The 22,539-nt window shown below is 42.8% G+C and overlaps 1 protein-coding gene across 3 annotated transcripts in view; it reads right to left on the bottom strand.

Moving 5' to 3' along the window:
• Positions 1-22,539, bottom strand: part of NTAN1 (N-terminal asparagine amidase) — a 74,002-nt gene that overhangs the window by 46,992 nt on the left and 4,471 nt on the right. For 2 of the 3 annotated variants that reach the window (XM_085885107.1, XM_085885109.1), the window contains 4 exons: positions 17,502-17,604; positions 17,308-17,373; positions 14,181-14,286; positions 864-937 (listed from right to left, as the gene is read on the bottom strand). In XM_085885107.1, coding sequence (XP_085741233.1) covers positions 864-937; positions 14,181-14,286; positions 17,308-17,373; positions 17,502-17,604 — 349 coding nt within the window. The remainder of the gene's footprint in view (positions 1-863; positions 938-14,180; positions 14,287-17,307; positions 17,374-17,501; positions 17,605-22,539) is intronic. The other variant, XM_085885108.1, reaches the window with a different exon arrangement.

The raw sequence follows: 22,539 nt of genomic DNA, 5'->3' as shown, positions 1-22,539 counted from the left end.
AAAAAATAATCAGTGGTTGAATTCAGTGAGGGGATATTATTCTGTTCAAATTTCAAGACAATTTTAGAAAATTTGGCCTATGTTGACCTTTTGGCAGATGTTGACCTCAAAAATAGTGGTTAAATTCCGAAATATGCAAATCCTCTTCAAAATTCAAGACGATCAGATAAAAAAAATTGACAATTTTAGACATTTGGCCTATGCTGACCTCAAAAATAGCTGGTGGTTGAATTAATCGACTTGATATGGAAATCCTCTTCAAATTTCAAGTCAATCGGATGAAAATTGAGGATTTTAGAAAATTGGCCGATGTTAACCTTTGGCCTATGACCTCAAAAGAGTGACACTGTGTCACATGGTCATGTGACATGTGGTAGAGTTTCAATTTCCTCTGCTGAACGGTTTTCGATGTACGCTCTTAACAAAATGCAGACACTACACATGGCGTACATACGACGTACTCCATACGTAGGTACGCTACTGATCGCTTAACCCTTCTTTTCGCTTCGTGGGTACAGGGAATAAATAGCAAGTGCATGTGCAGTCCATCCACTCAGGTAATCAGTTGACATTCCAAGATGTCTCATAATGGTTCTACTTGATTAAAGTTAGGGCTCTGCACTGGCCATTTCAGATTTTCAATGTTGTCCTCAAACACACTCATAACACACAACAGCAGCATGGCACAATAAGGAGTCATTCTCGTAAAAGCAAGAGCCATCACCATAGTATTAGTTTTGGTAACGTAGTGTGGAACAATAACCACAATATTAGTGTATCACAAACAGTAACCTCTTGGAGTTAGAAACACATGAAGGAACAAAAACAATAACACACTGGGAGCGGACTCCAAGTCAGCATACCAATGATGTCATGGGTAAGACGATCAGAAACCCCTGCACGATCAGCAAAGCCTCCAACAATGTGCAGTTCCAGTCTGCAAACAAACAAAGCACAGCCTTTGGACAAAATAACTGCAGTCAAGCACTTCCTAAAGCCACGAATTAGCTTCCTTCACCTCTTTACTGACAGTGTGGCTCACTCTTCTTGTGCAAACTGCTCCAGTACTCCCAACTGCTGTTTTCAGATCTCCCCACAGGTGTTCAATGGGTTTAAGATCTGGACTCATTGCTGGCCACTTCAGAACAGTCCAGCGTTTTGTCTTGAACCATTCCTGGATACTTTTTGATGTGTGTTTGGGGTCATTGTCCTGCTGCAAGACACGTGACCTTCAACGACGAAGAGTCAGATTTCTGACAATGGGTTGAACACTGCGCTCCAAAATGCCTTGGTAATCTCCTGATTCCATGATGCCATGCACACATTAAAGGCACCCAGTACCAGAGGCAGCAAAACAACCCCAAAACATCACTGAACCTCCTTCATGTTTGGCTGTGGAGAAGATGTTCTTTTCTTTGAAGACTTTATTTTGTTTTCTGCAAACATGGAGATGATGCCATGTCAGGTCAGGTCAGGTGACGTATGGGAGCATGCGCCAGAGCAGCGTGTTGCTGCATCCACTTTGTGGCGGTACTCCAGAGGCCTCCGTCTAGCCATCCCCTAGGCAGATGACTGGCCCATCCCCACCTCCTTGAGATGCTGACCACGCTGCTGCAAGCATGAGGCAAGTCGTCAGCCCATTAACCTCCTCCACTGATGAGGCTCCCTCGCTGAGAGAATCTGGTGAGCAAGATCAGCATCAGGAAAACGAGTGATATGTCCATACAGCCGCAGCTGATGCTCACAGACTATGCAGGTAACAAATCTCATTTGAGTCTCTCCCAGCAACCGCTTGTTGGACATAATGTTCCACCAGCGATAGCCAAGGATTCTCCGAAGAAACCTGGTACCAAAGAAATAAAGTCTCCGTCTCGTATCCCTGGTCAGAGTCCAACTCTCACATCCATAGAGCTAAACTGGAAGCACCAAGGACTTGAAGACTCAGAGTTTCGTCCTCCTGCACAAGTACTGATCGCACCACACCCCATGATCCAGTGAATCCATGACTCCCAAGGCATGACCCAGACGTCTATTGACCTCTGGCTCACAACCAACAGAGACATGAATATCACTGCCAAGGTAAGTGAATCTCTCCACGACCTCAACATCCTCACCACAAACAGGTACAAACAGCATCCAAGATGTTATGCAGAGCCGGGATGTGAGTTTTGACGCAGGAAACCCATAATCCCAGTGGCTCCGACTCCTCATTCAGCACCTTGAGGGCTCTCAAAAGGAAATCCGGAGTCTGCAAAGATGACTGCATTATCTGTGAAATCAAGGTCAGAGATCTTGACATTCCCAAACGATGCACCACAGGCTGATATCTCCGACATCCTCTTCAAAATCCAGTCCATACAAGTGTTGAAACGTGTGGGGGACAGTACACACCCCTGACAAACTCCATAGTTAGGGAATTTTAGCAAATTGTATTGACCATCTGTGAAAAAATTGCTTACCAAAAAATTTCTTCACCAACATATTCATCTAGGTGTTTACTAACACCCATCAATTAGTGCAAACCCAAATCCTTGTGGAAAATTCTGGGAAGCCAATCAAAGTTCGGGTGCTCAGAGGGCCTGCGCGAAAAAAAAAAAAATCAGAAAAATTAACTTTTGCCAATATTGACTTGTGGGATGTCTAACTAGGGGGTTTTTGGGGTGCTGAATTGATTCCAACCATTAGATTTGAGGAAAATGAATCCCTGGCCGTAAAATATTGATACGATACATTTTTAGATATCTCAGACTGTGTTTTGCGGTAATTTGGCTCAATTGATTCAGATTGTTCAAATTGTGCTGAAACCAGCATACAACATTTTGAAACCACTGCTATATTGTTGGTTATACTTGTGGTCATGCTCAGTAGAATTCTCTGTGTTAGCTGACGTTAGCTAAGAGCTTTAAGCTATAAAATTATTGTGTACCGGACTCAATAGAAGTTAAATATATTAAACGTAGAGTGGACCTATTAATGTTAAAACACATCACTGTATGTGTGTTCTGTCTGTTTTGTCAAAATTTCATGTCCTGTCTGTTTACAAAAAGTCATTTTTTAGGATAGTATGGACAAGGATGTGACTGAACCTGGCTTGATGTGTTTCATCTGTGGTGGTTCCGGGATTGAAAAGCATACGCTCTCAAAAGTTCCAATAAAGGCCCCCCATAATAAAGGATCTTATCACATTCTGAGCTTGTGGGCGATGCGGCGTTGATCGAGAGACTAAATGAGGACTGGAAGAGAAAAGTCATTGCAAGTCATCATTGCAAGAGAAAAGTTCCTCGATAACAAGAACAACAAAGCCCAGCTCGTTCTGCTCCTTGCTGAGACATTTAGTAGGAATGCAATCAGTGTACAGCAATGCTCCGATGATGCCGATACCACCATCGTCCGCGTAGCTGTAGATGAGGCAAGAGAGTCCCCTGTCGAGGTGAGGGCTGAGGACACAGACGTCCTGGTTATGCTGATTCATCATGTTGCAGACCATCCGATCTTCCTCATGACAGCCAAAGAAACATCTTATGATGTCGGAAAGATCCGGGAGGCCCTCAGAGATATACCGGAGGTATCTCATCTTGCACAGCTTCTCTGGCTGCGATACAGTTTCTGCAATTTTTGGGTTTAGCAAACCAACTTTACTAAGCAAGCTCTACAAGACTGATGAAGCAGAGAAGGCAATGGACGTGTTTATGGGCATCCGAGCTGAGAAAGGTGATATCATTAAAGCAGGCTGTGATCTTTTCATGCTCATGTTCCATGGGAAATCCTCCAAAGACTTGGAAGATTGAGATTCGACATCTCTAGCAAGCGAGCTGCTACTGGGAGCATAAACCTGAGAAACTTCCCCCGACAACAGGAGCTGCAGCACAGCACTCTCTCCGAGCTTACCTCCAGACTAGAGACTGGCTGATGCTGCAAAGTCCATCGTTGGATGCCCGGGACTATGGATGGCAACTCACTGAGCAAGGATATGCACCAGTCCCTTCTACAGACCCCATTGCACCAGACTACCTCCTGACATTTGCCAGCTGCAACTGTGTGGGGGACTGCAGCTCACTCAGGTGCTGCTGTAAAAAGCAAGGAGTCAAGTGTATTTCTGCTTGTGGCATCTGTCATGGTAACTCTTGCCTGAACATAAACCAGCTGGATGACAAGAGGAGTGAGGAAGATACTGGGGAGTTTGATGAATAAGGTTGTAAAAGCTGACGAAGCAACATTTCCATTGAGCAAAGTTCTATTAAAAATGTCAATAAAATACATTTTATATGATCAAGGAGTGCTTTTCTCTCAAAAATAATGGTTGGAATCAATTCAGGACCCCAAAAAACCCATAGTTGGACATCCCACAAGTCAATATTGGCAAAAGTTAATTTTCCGATTTTTTTCGCGCAGGCTATCTGAGCACCCGAACTGTGATTGCCTCCCCAGAATTTTCCACAAGGATTTGGGTTTGCACTAATTGATAGGTGTTAGTAGACACCTCGATGAATACGTTAGTGAAGAAAATTTTTGGTAAGCAATTTTTTCACAGATGGTCAATACAATTTGCTAAAATTCCCTAAATAAGTCAGAGATGGTATCACCACATCTCACAGCACTCTCAGGACCAGAGTGTAGTTCAGACATCAGATTGATCAGTTTTGGTGGCACCCCATGAAAATCAAGAATCCTGCAGTGGGTATCCCGATTCACTGAATCAAATGCTTTGCAGGGATCAACAAAGACTGCAAGCAGCCCCTGCTGAAACTCTCATCTGCATTCGGTGAGGACCGGAACGGCAAGGATACAGTCAATCGTTGACCTCTTTGGTGTAAAGCCTGAGTGCTCTGGGCGCTGTTGCTCAAGCAGATGGTTACAAACACAATCAATAATAATTATCCGAGCATGGACCTTGCACTGAGAACAGCATCACTCCTTGGTAGTTGTTGCAGTCCTGGCAATCACCTTTCCCTTTCAAGAAAGGCCCATCTTCCAGTCAGTTGAGATGATGCCTCTGTTCCAGGCAGAGCATGGAACTGCATGCAATGACATGAGTACAGCACTTCCACCAGCCTTGAGAAGTTCAGCATGGATGCCACAGATTCCTGGAGCTTTACGCCATTTCAACCAGTTCACCGCAGCCTGTGTTTCCAGAAACGAAGGTGGATCACAGTTGATTGGAGGGTCAGCAATAGGGATTGTAACACACCTGACATCCAACTCAACAGCCAGTGGATTAGTCTGGTGCAGCCGCTCAAAGCAACTGGCTAAGCGGGCCTTCACTTCGGACTCCTCCATCAAGAGCCCACCACCCTACTTTCCAACTGCGGTACACAAAAGGACAGGCTTGAAGAAACGCAATGCGTGAAATGCCCTGTAAGCAGGACAAGAATCACTTGACCACAGGTGATGCTCTAACCCCTCAGATTCCTCACACATAGGCCTCCTTGTCCACCCTCAGCACACATATAGTTTTCTGCCTCAACTTCCTGATCAGTTCTGCCATTCAGCCTAGCCCTGCAACTGGTCAATGTTATCCAGGGTCTCTTAAGAGACAAAATTATTCTTTGCCCTCTGGTGAGTTACAAGACATCCACCGACAACATCAAGCATGGTGGTCTTGAAGGCACTCAACTCTTCAGGATCCCCAAAGCACCCAGACCCCCCCCCACCCCCAAATATCCACTCAGCCTGTTCGCAAACTCCTCAGCTACCCTTTAATTCTAAAGCTTGCCAACATCCAGCCTAGGCTGGGATGGCACCATTCTCCCAGATTTAAGCTGCAACTTCTGAGTTGCTACCACAAGCCTGTGGTCAGTATTGAGGAACTGAGCACTCTGGTTGACCCTGCAGTTCTGGATTATCCTTCAGCAACCATCAATGAGCACATGGTCAATCTCCTTTGCCACACCACCAGCAATGGAATGCCAAGTCCAGCGATGAGCCTGTCTGTGCTGAAACCATAAACCAGCCACCTTAAATCCATTATTTCTTGCAAAGTAAAGGAATTCTGTTCTAAAAGAAATAAATCCAAAGGAATTCCGTTCTAAAGGAAATAAATCTAAAGGAATTCTGTTGTAAAGGAAGTAAATAAAGCAATTCCAAAGGAATAAATCCATTATTTCTTGAAAAGTAAAGGAATTAGTGCTATTCTGGTTCACAGTTCCAGACCTATGGGGACCAACACATGTCTCGTAACCATCCCTATCAGTTCGAGTTGATGCATTCAAATCACCCAAGACTAGAAGAGTGTCTCGCCTGGGAACTGATCAATCACAGACTCGAGCGTGGCATAGAATCTGTCTTGTATGGTGAGATCACTCGCCTCAGTCAGAGCATATACAGAGACCAAGGACATGACACCAAATGAATGACGAATCCTTAGTCTCATAATACACTCGTTGACCGGTGTTATCTCAATTATCATTGGATTCAGCTTCATGGACACCGCTACAGAAACTCCTTGAGCATGGTAACCATCAGAGTGACCAGACCAAGAGGAGGTGTAACTACCCACCATGATCTTACCACTATAGTCTCTAAACCGCAGAGAGTGCTGCAATACCAATGTTCAAACGCTTAAGCTCAGATGACAACAGAGACAGATGAACATCCTCTCTTAGGGATAGCACATTCCAGGCACCCACCCGAAGGGACCACCTCAGGTTAATCCAAGGAGATCGACATCTGGTGGATGACACGTCAACACCACCCTGACACACACTACCACAATCTGACCCAGGAAGGTTACCCTGTGATTTTCCTCCTATCAAAGAGTGGGGGTCCCGAAGGGTTTGCCCCAACCCCATCATCCGGTGAGCTGCACAGGAGGTACTCCCGCGGAGTTGGTTTTCAATTTTCTTTGCGTTTTTCTTGTGTTTCACGGACACTATATGATGTGCTTTATCAAAAAGCTCTAATTTGGTCTCATCTATTCACAGGACGTTCTCCCAGAAGGATTTTGGCTTGTTCAGGTGCATTTTGGCAAACTCCAGTCAGGCTTTCTTATGTCTCTCTCTCAGCAGTGGGGGTCCTCCTGGGTCTCCTACCATAGAACCCCTTTCATTGAGTTGGCAATGGATGGTGCGAGTTGAAACTGTCGTACCTTGTGTCTGAAGGTCAGCTTGAATCTGTTTGGCAGTTGATCGAGGTGCTTTCTCCACCATTCCAACAATCATTCGCCACAATCTACGATCAAGTTTTCTCTTGCGGCCATGTTCAGGGGGATTGGCTACAGTGCCATGAGCCTTAAACTTCCTGATAACATTGTGTACGGTGGACACGACCATCAAGGTCACTGGAGATGGACTTGTAGCCTTGAGATTGCCCATGCTTGGCTACAATCTTGTGTCTGACCTCCTCAGACAATTCTCTGGTTTTCTTTCTTTTCTCCATGCTCATTGCGGTACACACAGCGACACAAAACAGCAGAAAGACTCCTTTTCTCTATTCAAACTCGTTGAATAAGTGATTTCTTTTTTAATCTTGCAGGCACCTGCAACTTACCACAGGTGAGTTCAATTCCAAAGTAAAGGAGAACCATCTGCTTGAAATCGAATTATTTCAAACAACTTCTAAAAGGTGTCAATAATATTGTCCAGGCCATTTTAGGATTTCTTTGTAGAATAAGCTGTGATTTAGTGATTTTTTTTTCAGCTTTTTTTGTTTTGTTCAACTGCAAACCAAATAAATACATATGTGGATTCCAAAAGATTTTCTAATTTCAACAATTCTCTGGAAGAAATGGTGCATTATTTGAAAAAGTGCAAGGGTGCCAATATATTTAACCATGACAGTATGTGGGGCTCCAACTATAATGCAGAACACAAGTACTTCCCACAGACCCAATTTTACACCTCGCTCTCAACCTTCCCCTTCTTAACCCCACTCCCACCATCCCACACTCCTCCATTGAGTAGCTTTCAACTCTGGAAACTTCTGGCAGTCTTTTCTCTCCAAAAAAGTAATCATTTTCACATTGTCCTTTTACCAAGCGAATTAAGATTGTTGGCTTCTTTTGACATTACATACTCAGCACAGTGTGTATGTGTGCACTTCCCTGCAATAATCTCCCAATGCAGGCAAAAGCAGGAAAGTTAATTGCAATACATTTAATAAACAATAAATTAAGATGAGTAAAATCCTCGAATTTAAGCTGAATCTCAAAAAGGCAGCATCACAATTGTCATCGCATCGGCAGGGTCACCAACAGTTCCCCGCCACACCGAAGCAAAACGATTCATGAAAGGCCGAATAACTTAGCTTCACCGGATGGAATCTGTATCATGCCGGTCCCTTAAAACAAATTGGTTAACAAAGTTAGGTTTCTCCCAAGGATTTACTAAACGCTGAAAAGGAAGGAATTAGTCGACATATATTCTTTAGACATAACAGTTTATTAAAGACAGACAAGACAACACGTATGGAGAATCCTGGGATGAAAAGTGGACAAACAAAGGAAAAAATTAAATTACGGTGCACACTTAATACAATGAGATAAAACTAGGGTGCCATGAGCACATGACCACATTCACTCATAACAGGAGTGGACAGGAAAGGTATTTTCAAGGACACGGGGTGTGAACAGGATTAACCGCAGGAAGCTCGTGTCAGCTCCACAGCCATGAAACTAGATGAATTTGCACACCTCAAAGCCAGAGTGCAGCCCACAAAAATACGAAGAGAGAGCTGTCGGTGAGCCCACGACTGACTGCTCACCTCAAGTGCCACTGGCTCAACTGACTCCCCACTTCAACCTCCAACTGACCCGACTTCAGAGAGAGAGATCAGCCCCAAATTCATTGCCCTGACTTCAAAGAGAGTGAAAGCATCGGTGTATAGCCTTTTATCACATCCCACGAGGCTATGTCGGTATCAATTTTTTCCAAAATTGATATATCGGTGGGCTCATTCCGGTCGAATACATATACTCCTGTTATGAGCATATGCATATATATATATATATATATATATATATATATATATATATATATATATATATATATATATATACATACACACACACACACACACACACACACACACACACACACACACACACACACACACACACACACACACACACACACACACACACACACACACACACACACACACTGATGAGCCAAAACATTATAACCACTGACAAGTGAAGTGAATAACATTGATTATCTTGTTACAATGGCACCTGCCAAGGTGTGGGATATATTAGGCAACAAGTGAACAGTCAGTTCTTGAAGTTGATGAATTGGATGCAGGAGAAATGGGCAGGAGTAAAGACCTGAGCGACTTTGTCAAGGGCCAAATTGTTATGGCCATATGACTGCATCAGAGCATCTCTGAAATGGCAAGGCTTGTGGGGTGCTCCCAGTCAGCAGTGGTGAGTACCTACCAACAGTGATCCAAGGAGGGACAAACCACAAACCGGCAACAGGGTGTTGGGCGCCCAAGGTTCATCGATGTGCGAGGGCAACGAAGGCTATCCCATCTGGTCTGGACCGACAGAAGGTCTACTATGGCACAAGTCACAGAAAATTTTAATGGTGGTCACAGGAGAAATGTGTCACAATCCACAGTGCATCGCACCCTGCTGTGTATGGGGCTGCGTAACCGCACACCGGTCAGAGTGCCTATAATGACCCTTGTCCACCATCGAAAGCGCCTACAATGGGCACAAGAGCATCGGAACTGGACCTTGGAGCAGTGGAAGAAGGTCGCCTGGTCCGATGAGTCCCGTTTTCTTTTAGATCACGTGGATGGCCATGTACGTGTGCGCCGTTTACCTGGGGAAGTGATGACACCAGGATGCACTGTGGGAAGACGACAAGCCGGTGGAGAAAGTGTGATGCTCTGGGCAATGTTCTGCTGGGAAACCCTGGGTCCGGCCATTCATGTGGACGTAAATTTGACACGTGTCACCTACAGTAGCTAAACATCGTTGCAGACCAGGTACATCCCTTCATGGCAATGATATTCCCTGATGGCTGTGGCCTCTTTCAGCAGGATAAGGCGCCCTGCCACACTGCACACATTGTTTGGGAATGGTTTGAGGAACATGATGGTGTTGCCCTGGCCTCCAAATTCTCCAGATCTCAATCTGATTGAGTAGTGCAGCAGATAACTGCAAAATACCCCGAGAATACTTCGGTTTGTGATGCAAGCATGAAATTTGGCACAAATACTCTCTTTGGTCAACTGTGTTAAAAAAAATGGCGCTGGCGACGAAAAAAATCTAGATGGCGACCATTTCCCAAGATGGCCACCATCCAAATTGAAAAGTATTATTCCTAAAGCAAGTATTTGGATTAAAGACAATATTTTGAGCGTATACCTAGGTTTTAGGGGTCAAAGAATCTCATAGGAATGTTGTCTGGGCTCTAGTACATAATGAAATGGTCAAAGCAAAGATGGCGTCCAAGATGGCCACCATGAAATCTATAAATCCTAATATTTCAGGAACTGTGCTGAAGATATTTTCTTATTTTCATCAGAATATCTTATGATGCAAGCATGAAATTTAACATATATGATCTCTAGTCTCCAAGGATCACTCTTTATGCAAAAATATTGCTCCTGCTGAAAATTAAAATGGCTGCCATTTTCAAGATGGCTGCTAAGCCATATCTCCAGAAAAATCAAGCTGGTAATAATCATTTATCATTTCACAAAATTTAGTGGTAAAATACATTAATTTCTGATTTATTGCATAAATGTTCACTTGTCATATATTGCAAAATTACCCGTTACAACAAAGATGGCGTCCAAGCTGGCCACTGTAAAACTTAAAAATATCTCATCAATGAATAAACATAGAAATACTAAGTACTATAAGTTGGCAAATAGGTAATAAAGATAATGGATTTCATTAGAATTATTACTTATTTTGTCAGATTGCATTTTAGAGGGTGGAGGAAAGCTTACCATAATTATAATAGAGTGATGTCAGCGTACAACCAGGGCACACTGGTGACGTCACTGCTGTGTAACTCAGCATGGGGTTCAGTGTCAGCTGATCTAGCTTTACTAATGCTGTAGTAATAGACTAGTAGTTGTAGTATAGTTTAGTTTAGTGTCCCAAATGCTGTCTAACAGCCCCATATCCAGTAGCTAGTAAACAGTAGTTTGTAGTTACTAGATTTAGTTAGATAGCCGCGCCTGAATTGACAGGGTGTGCCAGCGCGGGAGAGCCGAGCCAAGGGTAAGGGGGCTATACATGACTTGCTCATGTAGTTACCCGAATGGTGTACAGATCACACGGGACTTAAATGACACTGGATGAATGATCGGGCTAGGTGTAGGTCACTCGAACCTAGTCGTATCCCATACAGGAATGTGCGTTGATTAAGGTGGTAAAAGGATAAACCCTCGGCCTTAATCAAAATGGCAGATGCGAATCCAATTTTAGCCAAGAGGCAAACAGACTGGACTAGATGCTGTCTTTGCCAAAAAGACAAAAAGAATGAAGCCCTGACTTCCCCTCCTACCCATCATGTCCCAGAACATGATGGGTATACTATGCTAGCGACCAATATACCTCTATTCAATGAGATCAGTGCACTCCCATTGATTTTAGACCCAGCTAGACTGAATGAGGGTGGAGGTATAAAGGCAACGCTGAGAAGGAATGAGGCAAAGTACCACATGAGTTGTCGGTTGTTATTTAATAACACTAAACTCGATCGTGCCAAGAAACGTTGATCCGACTCTCATGGTAGTGAAACAGATGAAGGGCATGTGAAGCAGCGACGAACTAGCCATGATGGTCAAGTATGTATTATGTGTGAAAAGACGTCACCTGAATCTGACCTTCGGCAAGTTATGACCATGAACTTGGACAAGAGGCTGCACGAGTGTGCTCAAACACTGAATGATGGCACGTTGTTAGCAAAACTGGGTGGTGGAGATGCCATTGCCCAGGAACTAAAATACCATCGTGCCTGTTTCACTGCTCTGTACAACAGGGAGAGATACCATCTCAGAAGTCTTGAGAAAGACTCACATCAAACTAAGGAGGAACCAGATGTGCACCCACTGGTTCTTTCAGAATTGGTGAATTACATTGTTGAAACCAGTCTGAATTTAGACGGTCCCACAGTCTTCCCCCTTGCAGATATTTACCAGTTATACCAACAACGTCTGGCACAACTGGCTGTTAATACTCCCACTGTCAATACCACCAGATTAAAGGATAAATTATTGGCTGAAATCCCTGAGCTTGAAGCTCACAAAAAGGGAAGAGGTGTGCTTTTAGCATTCCAGAAATATGTGGCTTTGTCACTATCAAAAGCATCAGAATACTCTGATGCACTTGTGATGGCTAAAGTGCAAAAATCTTGAGACGACACATACTAGACCATCAATCAAGATTTGATGGCATAATTCCTGAAGGCTGTGTTAAAGATGCTATACCACCCATTCTCCTTCAATTTGTCGGGATGGTTGAACATGGAGCAGACATCAAATCACAGCTGAGATTTGGGGCTTCAAAGTCTGACCAGGCCATTTCCCAGCTGCTGCAGTATAACTGCTATTCCCGATACAAAGAGGGAGCAGCAACACACAGACACTACAAAGACAGAGAAACACCATTCCCAGCGTACATGGGTCTCTCTATCTTTGCCAAAACCAGGAAGAGAAGCCTGGTAGAAATGCTGCATGAGCATGGCCTCAGCATCTCCTATGATGACTAACCGTCCATGGTTGATTTTCCCTTTGCAAAATGGGAAGAATTTTTCTGTCCATATCTGAACCATATCTGTCAAGTTAGTAAACCTTAAAAAAAATCTTGATTTTGTTCCAAACGCTAGTTCATGAACAATGGTTTATAGCTATTGTGGCAGCCATCTTGGACTCCCATCTTTGTTTCAGCAGTATGCATGGGAACTAGGAATCTAAAACCATGTCCACCTAATTAGCTGATCCCAAAAACCTAGGTATAGATCCAAAAATTATGAGTCTATGTCTATTATTTCCTGAAATATGAGCATCGTTTTGGTTTTGCGGCAGACATCTTGGATGCCATCTTTGTTACAACCATGCTGTGAAGTGTTACATTACAAAGAATAATCATGCTAAAATCTTAGACACAAAAAAAAAAACTTTGGTTTACACCCTTAATGTTGCGTTTTGTTTCAAATATTTAGCTGCAGAAGAGGAATTTTCTGTGCATATGGCGGCCATCTTGAAAAATGGTCGCCATCTTGGAATTTTGCGTGGCCAGCACCTTTTTTGAAAAAAGTGGACCTCAAAGAGTATTTGTGCCAAATTTCATGCTTGCATCACAAACCAAAGTATTTTTGCAGTTATCTGCTGCACGAGAGTATCTGTGGGATGTGCTGGACCGATAAGTCCGATTCACGGCGGCTCCACCTTACAACTTACAGGACTTGAAGCATCTGCTGCTAATGTTTTGGTGCCAGATACCACAGGACACCTTCAGGGGTCTTGGAGAGTCTATGCCTCGGCGGGTCGGCGCTGTTTTGGTGGCACACGGAGGACCAACAGCATATTAGGCAGGTGGTCATAATGTTTTGGCTCATCAGTGTATATACATATCAATAAATTAATATATTTTTACGCAGGTTCCAAATATATGTTTTGGTCCAGAAATCCATTACGTATTCATATATGATGTACACATTGACACGGTAATTTTTCATATTTCCACATGGGGCTTCTTTTTCCCCCATGATGAGAACAGTTATTTGACTTCCAACTTCAACTTATCTTGAAATTATTTTGTTTTAAAGTCAGATCAGTATTGGAAATCGGCAGAGGCTGGTATGGGTCCCTGGTTACAGATAATACACTTCAAAACAAATGGCTGGAAAGAGTTGAAAGCTGGTGGTTGTACTCAGGTGTGCTCGGGGGGGAGGGGGGAGGGCTGGATTGATATTTAGATGTTAAAATAAAAATTCCACAATTCTAGGGGTTCACATTGGGGAAGCAGCCCAATTCTCTTGACATGTGTGGCATAACACTGCTCCGAATGGGAAGGTGGTCTCAAAGGTATTACTAAAACACAATAAATTCTGGGGGACATTAACCCGTCCGTAATTCTGAGGAACTGCCGCATCCGTTTGCAAGGGTTCTTCACAAAATATCAATAATTTAAGGAATCTTAAATAATCCATGGGGAAAAATAAAAGAAGTCCTACATTTAGAATCATTAAGGTTTCTAATATGAATACTATTCTTCACACCTTTCATATGCTGCACCAGCCAAAGAACACACCGCCTCCACCATGTGGTGCACACCCCATGCCAGGTCGGAGCCATCACAATGGGCCAAGCACAAGGTACCACTGCCTGTATTGGAATTGACAGCACACGCTCCAGTCAATTAATTACATCGACTTCAATCATGATAAGCAAACAATCACAACTACAGAATAGCTCAGAGGTAACGCACTAACCTCTGAGCTGTTTAGTCAGAGTTGTGACCTGATGATGATCTGTCGTGCTGGTGCTTTGCAAGCACTGCGATGCATCAAAGAATAAGTCGGCGTTTTGTGAGGATGTTTCATTGTCTCTCTTGTCTGATTTGCTGATGGGTATTACATATCCAACTGCAGCTTTCAAAAACAGTAGGCACCATGTACAGAACCCAGAACAAATTTCAAATTGCTGTCCAAACCTTTAGGGACACTGCTTCAGCCAAACAGCCACACCACATTATTGAACTTATATTCATGAGATACATATACAGGGTGAACATAAACAACAGGGGCTGGTACTGAATTCTCGACACAACAACAATTAAACTGCAACACATAAAAGGACTTCCAGGAAATTGGTTGTGAGTACAGGAAAGTATGTGGAGTGTCATGGAAGCAAACTATTTAACGCAATCCAAAAGTGAATTTGTGACGTGGACAGAATTGTGGAATTGTAAGGGGAAGGGGAACACCATCCATCCACCGGGACCATCATGCTCTGTGCAGAGCGTTGGTGCTGCCTAAGCAGTCTCTTTGGCTATTGGGCACAATCCTGGACGTGTCGCCACTCCGACACAGTATACCAGCACGCTGGCACTCATTTTTGCCAACCTTGGAAGGATAACAGGCAGAGTCAACCCAACCTGGTATTAATTCAACAGCTGAGCAGGATTTGAACTCAGGACCTTGGGATCCCAAGCCCACCACCCTAACCATTAAGCCAACACCAAGCATAGGGGAACACCATTATCTTACATTTCAATGGAAGAAAAATCTGTGCTCACCATTGCAGTGGCGCTCTTTTCACGCTGTTCCACACCACACATGCTGTGCTTGTAGGCTACAGTGAAGTTATTTTGTAATAAATAACTAAATTTTAAACTACTTCCTTTCTCACAATTCTACTCAGATTTATCTAGGAATCCAACTCTTTGCCTCTGAAAGCTTTTGAAGGGGGTGGATTAGCTCTGTTTGGTCCTACTCATGGACATCGCAGTACATAGTGATAATCTCTGTGAAGGAAAAACAAATACACCTTCAGAAAGGAATTTTTCAAATCAACATCTTATAAAACTGGAAGCAATGCAATTTCCTTTTGGACTCGAGACAGTGCGAAAAGCTATGCCCGTTTGCCTTCGAGTTGTACATGCTGCACAGAACAATGCAACTGCAGAGGTGAGCACCGATTGTGAGTCTCATCATAGACACCACTTTTCAACAGCAGTCACATTTAACTTTTCAATCCATTCCTTTGCCACTGTCCTATCCTTCCACAGGTTGCGCTGGTTAACAGACATTGTGTTTTTGTGGATATTTTCCTACTGTTGCATTTACTGCTATTTCCTGCCATTCTTAACAATTAAGATGTAGTTCATATGGAAACTAAAACCGGAGGGGCGGGGGGAAAGAGATGTCCCACAGAAACTTTTCTGGAAAGTCTGTAGGCAGACACCTGAAGTTTTCTCTGCGGAACAGCATGCATCAGTCCGCAGCCTCCCAACATGCCCCCACCGCAAGCCGCACCCAATTCACCTTCGTGCCAGCCCATGTCTACAGCACAAACAGTCTTTCGAAAAGGAATATCTCCCCTTGGGTCGAAGCTGTGTCCCGTCGGGTGCAGCCTGTAGAATTTTCAGTCATGTCAATTTCTTCAGGTCTTTTCTTCTTTGGTGTGCTTCAAGCCCGAAAGGATTAAATAGATAAGGACTTGCCGATCATTTTCTTTTCTCACTTGCCGATCACTTGGGGACAAGTACAGGGTTTTATTACTTTATATAAATTGTATTGCTTATTTTTGTATTCCTGCCCTTATTGTTGTTGACACACATTACAAATCAACTTGGTCTGATCGTTAGTATACGAGTTACAAACGTCCATTAAAGGACAGATTAGGTTCGGGTAATTAACACCCAGTACGAGACTGTGCCTGCATCCGGCGATCTCCATCGGACTGCTAATTGGGGTAATTGGACACACTGTACCTATTAGTTTGTCATTTAACTGGCTTAGACATTTGACTTGAACACGGTAATGTGGCAAACAGGCCTGGGAACTCGCTCAGAACGCTGGAATCAGTTGGCGGTGCGACCGCTTTGACGCAGTTTGTCATTTCAGTCCTACAAATGCTGAAAAATCACAAGTGGCGAGTTAATACATACATTAACACAGGCTGACCGCATTAGCAGAGCTGGGTCTTATTTTCTTTTTCTAAAAAGTGCACTTCCTGACCTCCACAAATTGCTGGACCCATTACTGCGATTTCCATGGTCTTTATAATGTACTGCTGCCCTTGCAAGTAAAATTGTTTTCAAATTTAGACAGAATAAGGCTATCGTCCTCATGAGAAAGTTATCATCAGATGAGTACGAGTATGATGGTAAATGTGAGAATCACTGCTTGTGAATTGGACAAGTCCTATGACTGCAGTACACAAAAAGTGAGTCATTCTGCCCTTACTGCAGACACCAAGAGTGAGCATGCAATATTAAGAAAACTGTTTTTTGAATTGCTAAGAAAGAGGGATGCATGTTGATGAAAAACTTCTGAAAAGCAATGAGTTTGCATTTTGCAGACGAACAAATTTGCAGAGTTGTTGGCGGATACATTTCATTGGAATATAATTAAATAATCCCACAGTGGTTTCATGAAATTGCTTCGATTGGCTTTCAGCATTTTTGATGGTGTGTAACATTTTTGGATGAATCTGGAAGCAAGTGGGCCTGTTACACACAAGGCAGTTGAAAGGATTATGTGGGCTTGAGAACTGTGGGATACAAACAGGGAAGATCTCCAGCTTCTGAATACGCTCAATCGGTCAAAAAAAGCCTTTGTTTGAATCACGGTTAGAAGCAGGACTCGAGTACAAATATCACGATCAACGTCCAATTCTCACCAAGATCTTTCAACACCAGAATATGGCAGGTGGTAGCATCATCTGATCCCAGAAATGTCACAGCAGCTGTGGAAGCATATAAAGTGAGAAAATAAAAGTAACGGGATATACACAGACTGCTACATACGAACATGCGATACAATAATATATTCCCATTTGTGCCGGGAAGAGGGAAAGAGGAGAGGATGCATCACCATCTCCAGGAGTGCAAGCAGCAATTTCTCGCTGGTGCACATACAGCAAACCCTGCATCTGCACATCCCTCACGCCTGACATACGCAGCTTTTCTGCACCTGCCTGCATGGGACACAAACACATGTATTCTTATATGAGACGACCCGTGAGCACATTGGGTTCCCGTTGTGACAGCAGTTGATGAAAAAAATCATTTCAAGAAAAAGATAAAAGAGAGCTCCAGCGAACTATACCACTGAGGTTGTTTGCATTGATCAAATAATCCCGAAGAGTACTTGACTGAATCGGGAATTGATTTTTTATAATTTTTTTCGTTGCCCGATTTGAAAGAAACTTGATACTGCACACCACAGGCGAATGGTGAGTAAGGTGGCCTTAAAATTTTTGCGCTATCGTGTACCATTTTGGCTGTATCTCAGGAACATAAATATATATATATATATATATATATATATATATATATATATATATATATATATATATATATATATATATATATATACACATACAAGATGAGAGTTTTCGTAATATAGAGATAGCTGCTAATCAGATTTGGTCAAGAATACTTTTTCCTCAAAAGTTGGTGCAAAACTTTCCCTACTTCTAGTGTAGAAGCATATGTATGAAACTCTAATACCGTGGGCACTGGATAATAATTTTTTGCTCCACGTATTTTATTGCAGACAGATGCATTGAGAATCAGAAAAGTCATGGTGTTAATTTTTGTTTTGCATTTTGGGTACATTTTGGTGGCTTTTAATGTGGCCCCCTAAAATACCATTATCGCTGTTTCGGTTGCAATTACCAGTTTCAAATATTGTTATAAAGCAAAGCATGTAGCATATCAAATTAAAGGTCTGGACATTTGTAACACAAATATATATATATATATATATATATATATATATATATATATATATATATATATACTGATTTTATTGTCCACAGGTATCTATGCCAATTTCCCTGGCAATAACAACCATAACGAAGCATATAATATCCAGATGCAAATGTTCTTATTTAAAAGTCAATCAATTAGAAAAATGTACCGTTAATGCTTTATGGTATGTTTAGTGGTTCACATAAAGTCTATCTGTTCTATGGTATACACTTAAGTAGTCAACTGTAATGAATAGGTCAAAATATTTGTTGAAACAAAAACTATCAAGTTCATAGTAATGCAGTATCAGATAAGTCATCTTCATCCATGCTGTCCTCATGATCATTTCCTCTGAGTCTGTCATTGGTGTTTTCACATTTGTCAACGTTTGCGTCACAAGCACATAACTCAGTGCAGGCCAAAGAATGCTTCTTGCAAGAGCAGAATCCACTGGCACATCGGCTCTTGCCACAGCCGCACTTTACAAGCTCTATAACAGCTGTCGGAGCTGGTGAGAGGTCAGAGACTCATGGGACATACTGATTATTTTCATCATTCCATCCATCATTAATTGGCAGAGGTAAGTCCGGATTTGGGGTGTCTGCCGGTCCCACCAAACCATAGCTTGGTAATGAGCCCTGAGAATGTGTTCCTTCAGAGATGCCTTTGTTGGGGGCAGTTTCTCAGCCTCCGCTTGATTTTTCTTGAACAAGTGCCATCGTAGCTCTCCGACTGTTTTGATACCGAGTCTTGGAGCGAACAATAGGCACACAAACTCTTCTAGACTGTCCATCACTTCAGCGGATGGATAAGCTGTTTGTCCCGGCTGAGCAAATATAGTGTCCCGCCTTTGGAATAAACTTCCTCACTCTATTCTTTCCCATTCTTCCCTCCAGGCTTTCAAAACAGCTGTTCACCACCACCTCTTATCTTCCCCCATCCAAATCCTCGATCTTTTCCACCCCCGATAATCCACCCAAGCCCACTTCCTTCAATTCCCCTGCTTTCCTTCCTGAAAGTCCCTGTAATGTCCATCTTCTCTTCGCCATGTTCCCCGTCCCATCCCCATCCCTCTCCCTTCCACAGTTCACCTAATGTGTCTGTTCCCCACTGTTTTGTCCCTTCCACTCCCACCCCTCTTGTCTCATGCCTCCTTGCTGTGAGTTGTATGTTAGCTCTCATACGAGCCTCGACCAAGGTATACAAAAAAAAAAAATGCCTGGTGTACGTTTCCATTTGCTTTTTTGAACTGTTTCCAGCATGTTTGCTTGCCTTTGCCTGCGATCTGTCCAGTGGTATCACTGCCAGTGAAAGTGTGGAATCTAATGAGACCAGCAGCATGATTCGCATCAAGGGATTCATATATAGGTTGCAAATTCACCAAGCGCCTTCTCGTACCTGTGCCAACTAGCATAGATACATCACCCAAGAGCGGCAGTTTTTGTAGAGCAAGAATGAACACATCTGTATCAGGAGACATGATACAGTATGTACACTTGAAGCAATTCGGGAAGCGCTCAAGGCATGTAGGATGAGTAGTGTGTCCGCTTTGGCACATAGGACACCTGGCGATCAGACTTATATGCAAGCATTATAGTCTGTGCTATGTTCCGTGTTACTGGTTGAATGCTATGCTCTCTTTGTGTTGACTCGAGTGTTTCATTTTGGCCCTATTGGGATGCAGCGGATGAATGTCTCCAGCAATTTGGGAACTTGATTTTCATCTAACAGGGAACCTTGAAATTTCCACGGCTGCTTTAGAGCTTCAGCGACATCCCTTCTTATTACATTGGCACTTTCGAAGACTGCTTTCATGTTGCTGCTCGCATTGCCAGCTGCCTCGTCCAGGTTGTCAATTGCGGCTCTTTTTGTTCTTGACATGTACATCCAATCTGGTTCATTCATATGCGTAGAGCGGCAGAACTCAATATCATCAATATTTTCTACAAGCTTACGCTTCAAACTTGTCCTTGATATATGCATATCATTTGAACCATTGACTGAAGACATTTTGTTAAGCTGCTTCTACCTCATACATGTCCAGGATAGATCCTGATTTCAGCAGGCTGCTCATCAAGTAGAAGAATTCAATGTCTGCTGAAAACTTGGTTATTACTGCTTCTTCGTCTGCTCTGTCCTGCTGTACCTGAGTTCGCTGAACGTGCTTCACCCAACAATACAGATGGTATTTGATATCAATCGCATGGGAATCATTTGGATCGATTGCAGCACTCAGATTTACTTTCCACTGCTGGTTATTGTGCACTCAACAGCATTTCGGAGCTGTACCCCGGTGTTGAACTCACTCATATGGTGGAGTGTTCTTTCTCTGAAGATCCATTACAGAAGAAGCAGTTGTTTTTATTGCATTGTTTGGCACCAGATCGCATGTAACGTTCTGTTGATGATGGGTTCTCATGTGGTGGTGATTGTGTTTTGAGGTTCGTCCTTTCCGGTCGTCCAACTTTCGTTCGTTTAGGTACTTCGCCTGCTTTCCAGTGCAGCTTCATATCTGTTTTTCAGCCGCTCAATATGGATTTTGTGCACTGCAATTTTATAGCATTCTAGATGCCACGTGACACCTTTCTGTGATAGTTAATTTGCTGTCACATCACTAAGCTCTTCTTGGATGGATATGTACTTATTATCCCCATAGAGCGACCGGGTATTCACACTCTGGATAAACAGCTGATATGATTCTGGTCTTGGGTGTTTTACGAGTTTTCCAGATGCTTTGCAAATGCAGCATATATTCAAACCTGCCAAAGATGTAGTGCAACTTGATGCTTTTGTGCTGGAACTGGAAGGACTTGGGGATGATTCTTCCATAACGATAGCTTGAGAAGAGTTTATTTCAATGTCCACTCGACATAAGTTCCTTCACCCACAAAGCTTTGAGGTTAATCTACAACTACATCCACTACATCAGTCTTTTAGTCTGGACCCTTGACCACTTCTGCTATTATCATAGCTGACCTGAAAGGCAAAAAAAATTAACATACATTGTATGTAGAATTGTAGTATGTCATAATGTTTAGAAAAATTAATTATCTTGGTGACGTTGCAGTAATTGATTTAATATGGGCTGCACAGCATCTGAAATTAACAAAAATTCAAATAAGTCACAATGGTTATGTTCAATGTCATTATCGACATTATTATCATATTCTAGGCTGAATTCTGCTCAGTTTGATATGATACATGCCCAGGTTTAAACCAGAAACAAAAAAGTTGGTAAATTGTTATCATTGAAAAAAAGTGCGATTCAGGGGTAGTTCACGTATCGGCTTCAAAATAATATTTGAAATGCTCAAAAAAACTGGCACCATGATTTTTCTGACTCACAGAATCCGTAAGAATGAAAAAATATATGGTGCCGAAAATGATCATCTGGTGCCCACGGAATTACATAGGCCTCAACACGATTCATCCTTTATCCCCCTCTACTCCACCATTTTCCTGCTCCGATCGTCAAACTCCTCCTACAATCTCTTAGTCTTACACTTCTTGGAAATAAAAATTGGAATGAATGAACAACCATAAGTGGCAAGACAAGAGCGGCCTTTGATGGGCATAATGTCCTCCTGCAATGAAACTCCTTGCAAGGGAATATATATATATATATATATATATATATATATATATATATATATATATATATATATATATATATATATATATATATATATATATATATATATATATATATACATACACACACACACACACACCCACACATGTCTATATATATATATTGTTGTGGTTACCAAATTCGCAAACCACCATTCAGGTCCCTTAGGTGAGATATCTCGGTAAGTATATGTGTAGTTAGGCCCAAACCCGTTGTCTAGTGGGAATACATGTCATTTATGCGTGCTGCGACTCTTCAGGATAGCCGTTTTTCTTTTACTATCTTTATTTTGGACCAACCGCCATGATTACCACCACCAACCACGTCTCAATAGCCATCACCACAACAACCACCAACCACAACGCCACTTCACAACATCAACCACCCACCACAACGCCGCTTCACCACAACAGCCACGACCTTGACCGTCAACCCTCGCAACCGTCGCATCGCCACCGTTCTTGCGCCGCTTGTGGGTACCGGTATTGGACTCGTGCAGGGCGCGCGCCGAACAGCGTGTACAAAA

Source organism: Eptatretus burgeri, chromosome 6 (genome assembly GCF_056783735.1).
Source record: "Eptatretus burgeri isolate ZD-2024b chromosome 6, Ebu_testis_v1, whole genome shotgun sequence".
NCBI lineage: Eukaryota > Metazoa > Chordata > Myxini > Myxiniformes > Myxinidae > Eptatretus > Eptatretus burgeri.
Note: the sequence above shows the minus strand (reverse complement) of the source record. Positions and strands in the feature narration are given on the sequence as shown.